A 6,943-nucleotide genomic window follows, 5' to 3' on the forward strand; every position below is an offset into this window, starting at 1 on the left:
GGCAGGGCTGGGGGGGCAGGGGGCTGGGGGGCAGGAATAAGGGGCACTGGCAGGGCCAGCAGGCTTAGGAGTGAGGGGCAGAAGCAGGACATCACTGCCCCCCCACCAGTAATCATATATTCCTCCCCCCTCTCCAGGAGTCCTTTTTGATACTGGAAATATAGTAACCCTACCTTTCTCTACGTTGCAGATATTCCCCCATAGCAAGCCACGGGCCTATTGATACTATATCAGCAGCAAGCCTTAGGGAGGACAGGACTGAGCACACCCTGCCTTTTGTCTCCGACATTCATGTCCACTGATGTGTGCCAGAGCTGGGGACTTATCCCCAGCACCCACTATTAAGCTCTGTTTCTGCCAGCTGCAGCAGCAGGCCCAGAGCCAGGTCCCAAGCAGCCTAATGGGCAAATTTCTGTCTCTGGAATGCATCAACAGACTTGCATGGGCAAGACATGCTCAGTCTCCTCTTATTGGCGACTTCCCCACTGACATGGTATAGAGTCTATAGACAAGCCTCAAGGTTTCCCTCCTCCACAAGCATAAGAAGTTCTAAGACCACTTGAGAACTTCTTGTAGGTAAGTCGGTGCAATTGCTTGTTGGGAGGGAGGGTATGTACCCATTTCCTATGTGCAGGAATACTTTCAGTCTCTACCTCTCAAACTTCCAAAAACATGGGCAGAACTTCATGAATACATCAAATCTCAAACCCAAGGCTGAGTAAATTTTAGGTTTACTATGAATATTTCTTTATTACTTTCCTGTGACCAGATGGCTCTGCATGTACCAGTAAACACTCTATGGACATTTTTTCTGCTGTTTTATCACAGTAAAAATTCACATTACATCTGTTGTCTTCTGTCACCTGCTATATTCTACCATGCTTTTGAGGCAATTGCTTCCTCGGAGATTCTGATTTTAAAAAGGTATTTTTTGTCTTAATGATACTTGTGATGTTCCATCAGAAAACAATCACAGTAAAGTTTTAAGGAGTCTCACAGCTTGCATTCAATATGCAAGTGTGTGCACACTCCCATACCTACAAGGGTTGCTTAACTGAACCTATTTTCTAGGTCTTTCTGTGCTTTTTAGGGGAATGTAAAGCAGTGAGGGCCAACCCTTTTGTCAGACATGGCACAAATTAACCCTCCACCCTCCAAAAGTGCCACTGATGCTCTTCCCTTGCCCCAATGGCTGCTTTGCTTTCAGCTCCCTACCCAGTGCTTCCTCCCTGATCTGCTGCTTTGCTTCCTGCTGTATCTGCCACTGTCCTGCTTGTTCCCTCTCCTGTCTGCTGCATGCCACACACATAGGCTGCCCATGCCGCTTGCAGCACACATGCCCCAGGTTGGCCACCCCTCTTTAAAGGGACTGAGATTCAGTGACAGCTACTTACCCAGTTCAAACTGGTTGGAAAGATTACCACAGGTCTGCCTGACTTCTTCACTGTCCCAACCCAAAGGATAGAGAGCACAGCCAGAGCCAATCAATAAACCTATGGAGAGGACAGAAAACAGGGCTTTAGTCAAACAATCACCATTTTTCTAATTACCATTGGCATGGTAAAACGACATTTGGAATCTCAGTATGAAAGTGTCAGATTAGTCTCTTCAGTCAGAAAGCAAAGCAAGAATCCCTGCCACCCTGCTACTTCCACTCTTGTCAGTGTATGTCTCAGGACAGGGTAGATACCTGAATTAGCTAAACAAACTCCCTCAGGCACTGAGGAACTTATGGAATCATCAATAGAGGCTAATTTACCCCACTTCCAGGATATCTACCCAGATCAGATGTAATTTTCCCTTTTACACTTCAAAAGTACTACATATTTTGTTTGGAAAACTCAACATGGGGTTAAATAGAGCCATGTTAATCACAGCATTTAAAAGCTGATTGCTCCTGATTAATTAATACAACAATCAGTCATGCTCTATAATTGCTTTAGCATGAAAATGTAAACCAACAGGCAGTCTTAACCATTCTAATCCCTTGTCACTTTTCTCAACTTTCTACAAATTCAAAGACCAAAATAGAACGAGTAACTGTTATCTGATGAATTCATACCTCAGGAGGTCAGAACATAAGATTTTCATGAACCAGGTCAGCAAAAGCAAGTGACTTCTTGAACCACTTTGCCCACTATTATGCTCTGTTGGAAGCTTAACATTCACAACATGTTTTGATTTCTCAGACCCTTATTCTTTCCAGAACAGATGTGTATTTTACTTAAATCTTCCTCTTCACAAGATCATGCTGTGGCTAAAACCAAAGAGTCATGACCATTCTAGAAATACGTTTTTATCACCCTGTGTTCTCAGCTGAAAAGGCAGGATCTGGTTGGTAACATCTTTAATTTTCTGATGCACTTTTAAAAGGAAAATTCTACAGGACGTTTTAAAAATATACCCTACATAGTTTCAATTTTAACCATTTTTTATGATGTCCTTGTAGATGACTGACCATTAGTTATCATTAATATATCAGCCTAGGCATGCATAGCATTTTGCAGACTGAAAGTACAAGATCCTTTGCAACATACAGCCTCAACCATGTCTTTTGCCTAGTGGATGCAGCACTGGAAAGGGACTCAGAAACTGTGGATTCTACTGGTGGCCATGCCACTGGCCTGGTGAGTGATCTTGGGCAAGTCACTTGACTCCCTCTGCTTCAGTTGACTGATCTGTAAAATGGGATAATGATGGTGGACCCCACCCTGCCCTCTCCTTTTTTAAGCACTTTGAGGTCTATTGCTAAAAACCCCTATGTAAGTTTCACAGTAGTCCTCTGCCATAAGGAGGACACCTGAGCATTAGCAAGCAGACCACACACTGGCTATGGTCTGGTCAGTGCTGTGGGAGAGGTCACAGGCAGACAGACTTTTTGGAGCTAATCAACAGGTAGCTTAATATCCTTCCTTGGAAGATCTGTTTAAGAAGAGCTCCGCTAGTTAATGGACAGAGGCTTTGTTTTCTTAACGAGTTGATAAACACTGAGTTAGGGGTGATAAACATTCCCTGGGGGGCAGCTCAGGAAGGGGGGGAAATAATCAGACCGGCCCGGGCCACGTCCCCCTCAGCACTGCCTTGCGGAAACAAAGGGAGGGCTGCTGTAGCACCCCCCCAACTTCTAGCCTGAGCCACTGCAGGCATGTGACTGAATTTCTGGGATGTCTGTCTGGGTTACAAACTGACTTAGCCTAGCCAGGTTAGACTAACCTGCAAAGACTAAATCAATTCAGGCTCAGGCTTTTTTTTAACGTTTGCCCCTAGCCAGGATGAGCATTAAAAGGTGAGGGCAAGGTGTTGCAGAACCGTGCACTAAGCATTTGAGCAGTGTAGGAGGAACCAGTTAGGAGCCTTGAAGAAGGAAAAATACAGCTAGAGAAGTAGGAAAAGAAGATAATTTCTCTTTCATACCATTTTTTAACAAACTTTGACTTTTTTTTGTTTTTAGCAGTTGAAGCACAAAAATAACTTGGCTTTGTTTGCTTCCTCCAACATATGGTAGTTGATTTAATCAGAAAATGTAATACGTGCATTGCTTAGTCTCCTCCATGTACCTGTCGCCATTGCCCTGGGCAGCCTGTTTTAGCAATATTTCATAACTTTCAGGGACAGCAAATAGGACTTATAGGAATGCTAGTTATTTTTTATTTAAATTCTCAATTAATTTTAATTAGGTAGATGGCAGACAAAGAGGGTTCCTCAGGCAAAGCAGCTTTAAGGCAGGCCAAAATGGGCCCACACAGCTTGAACTTGTCCTTTGAAATATTACTGAAAATTTACAACATGTATAGAAAAGATAAAGGGAAAAGGGCCTTGCAAGCAATGGGTAACATTCTTGGCTTCTTCCCAAAGGTGCTGAGCTCCCACTTCACTCCTTGAGTAAAGGAGGGACTTCGCTTTCAGGACTCTGACTGTCCAACAAGGGTGGGAAAAAACCAAAATACTACAGAAGGATCCAGACAGCAAAGTAGGCCCCTGGAATCCTACTTATACAAAATTCCTTTCATTCAAGGAAAGCTCAGTGTCACCATGTACAAGTGAAAGGAAAATTAACATAACAATGTTGTTCCTGCCAAGTATGCAACACAAACTGGTAGTGGTTGCCAATTACTCTCATCAGGTGGCAAGAGTGTGTAGGGGCTGCATGTTAAACTCATAAAAGGGCTGTTTTGTTTTCAGATCAGTTTAGGCTTTGTTAAAGTGAAAGGGTTTTTTTCCCATGAATATTGCTCAAAACATTTTCCTTGCCCTTTTACAGAGCAACCTCTTCCAAATATTCAGTACTGAGTATTTCCTCTGACAGCACATGTGGATACTGTGACTATTAACATTTGGGTGACTAATATATATTTTCCCTTGACCTGGTCCTCTTTGTGCCCATGCCCTACCCCCTCCATACATACAATAGCTGCTGCACAGAAGACAAGAGCATGGCTTGCTAAGGAGTTATATGGGTGAGATAGGAATACTGTCTAAAAGAGTGCTGCCAATTTTTCCTATCAACAGCTTTTGAGAATATTTTACACATGCGAAATTCTCCCAGACTTCAGTGACCTAAGTAAACAACACTTCTTGTTCAGCAACAAAAACCCAGCTATTGAAAAATCTTCTCTGGAACCAACCACCATCATATATAGCTATGATTTGTATTTGGTCTGCAATTACAATAACTTCCTAGAAGGAAGAATGGCTCAAATAGTTGGAAAAATCTAATAAAAATATAGGATTTACTCAAAGAACTTTGTCTACCTATGTCAGGGGTGGGCAAAATGCAGCCCGCGGGCCATATGCGGCCCACCAGGCCATTCTATCTGGCCCACAAGGCCCCTAAAATATTTAGAAAATTAATATTTATCTGCCCCGGGCTGCCTGTCATGTGGCCCTTGATGGCTTGCCAAAACTCAGTAAATGGCCCTCCGCCCCAAATAATTGCCCGTCCCTGGCCTATCTCATTAGACCAACATGGCTACAACCTACACCCCTAGATGGAAAAATATTGCCTACAAATTTTGAGCCTACTTCTGTTCCCAATGGTAAATACTTGGAGTGGGTCTTTTTATCTTTCATTTGGCAAGGACTGCAGTTTGGTGGCTTCCTAAAGTAGAGGCGTCAACATAGGCCCCTTTCCGTCTTGTTTTCTATCTTTGTGCAACATGTCAGATGTCATGTGCATGATTATGGAACAGATACTACAGATTACCAGGAAGGACATGTCCACTGTTTTTTGTGTGGTGGCTTTCAAATCATTAACCTCCTGTTTGTAGCCTGGGGGAAGGGGCAAACGAACCACATTTTTTAGTCTAAACAAATCAACAGCAATCTTTTTGAATAGGTCTGAAGACCATTGTTCTTGTGATTGAGACCCAGAGAGAAGACTGACAGTCATGCATTCCATTCCTCCTTATGCTATAGACCATTTTGCAGCTTTAATTTCTTCATTTTTTTACTTAGCTGTAAAACAGGGATAATAATTCTTGTTTATAGTATGGGCATGTTGTGAATCCAAACTAGCAAATGCTTACAAACTGCTCGGGGACCCTCAGGTGAGTAGTGCTGTAGATATGCAAAATTTTATTATTATAGTAGATTTGTTAAAACACCTCTTATGTTCAGTAATAAAGGGGACAAATTCCACATTTAGATGCTCCATGAATTCCCCAGTAAAAAATATTTAACCCCCATTTGTATGTCTCAGGGCCTAATTTGGCTCAAAATATGTTGCTGTATTTTCCTTCAGATTTACTGTTATAAACATTTTGGGTCTGGAACTGTAATTTGTTTCATGTTTGTAAAGCATCTTGCACAATGGTGTCATGACCTGGATGATGCTATAACTACAGCTGAACTTATTATTATCGTTATTTTTCCTTCCATTTGCCAAAGATCTCTGGGGAACACATGGAATAATGCAAGTCTAATAAGGCATCACTGACTTTAGAAATGGTATCACTTTTCTCAGTATTTTAAAGGGGATTATCAATATTGCTTTCTGAAGGGCCCCTGCTTAAACTAGAGCTGGTTTCCAATAAAGTGTTGTTGTGGGAGCCTAAAGGACTACAAGCAACTGGTATTTTGTTTATAATTTTCCATGCCCCAGATTACCTTCAGTTTTGGCAATAATTTATCATATTTGTTAACCTTCTTAAGCATTTTCAACTACGCATTTTATCAAATGGAACAGAAAATGCCACAAGGAAGTGTTCTGCCTTCTTCTTTTCTATAATCACCATCTCTGGGCTTCTAGTATGTACTTCAAGAACAGTAATAACTGAAAAGACTCATAATATTTTTATGCTTTTATATGTGTAATAATATAGTGTACCCATTTTAGTTTAAGAGTCTGCTGAATCTTTCAGAAAACCAGGAAGCCCTGAAGGCCACACAGAGTCCAAACATGATAACGCTAGATTGGCTACTTGCCCTGGCAACAGACATAAGGCTTTCTGTTTTCAGTTCTCATGTAAATCAAGAGAAGTTCAAATGATGATCTCGGTAAGAAATTAGCATGAAACTGGCATGCCATCAAAATCAAGGCATATCATATAAACACAATACGTACAATATGGTAATAATTAATAAACAACCCAAGATATGGTTGGCAGATACTGTAATGTTAAACAGCTGAAAATGGAGAAATGAAGTGCTACAGGATAAAGATTCACAGATTCATATTCATAGAAGTAGGGTTGGAAGGGACCTTGTAGATCTTCTAGTCCGACCCCCTGCCCTGGGCAGGAAAGAAAACCAGGCTCAAATGACCCCAGCCAGGTAGATGTCAAGCCTCCTCTTAAAGCCCCCCCAGGGTAGGAGCTAGCACCACTTCCCTTGGAAGTTGGTTCTAGATCCTAGCTGCCCTGACTATGAAGTAGTGCCTTCGGATGTCTAGTCTAAACCCACTCTCTAATAACTTGTGGCCATTATTCCTTGTTACCCCGGGGGG

At 42.0% G+C, this 6,943-nt stretch overlaps 1 protein-coding gene across 1 annotated transcript in view; it reads right to left on the minus strand.

Annotated features, from left to right (window-relative positions):
• LHFP (lipoma HMGIC fusion partner) overlaps positions 1–6,943 on the minus strand; it is a 279,527-nt gene that overhangs the window by 28,603 nt on the left and 243,981 nt on the right. The window contains exon 3 of the mRNA XM_019525112.1: positions 1,395–1,493. Within this exon, the coding sequence (XP_019380657.1) occupies positions 1,395–1,493 (99 nt within the window). The remainder of the gene's footprint in view (positions 1–1,394; positions 1,494–6,943) is intronic.

The sequence above is a fragment of the Gavialis gangeticus genome, unplaced genomic scaffold (genome assembly GCF_001723915.1).
Source record: "Gavialis gangeticus isolate Ggan-Ray unplaced genomic scaffold, GavGan_comp1, whole genome shotgun sequence".
Taxonomy (NCBI): domain Eukaryota; kingdom Metazoa; phylum Chordata; order Crocodylia; family Gavialidae; genus Gavialis; species Gavialis gangeticus.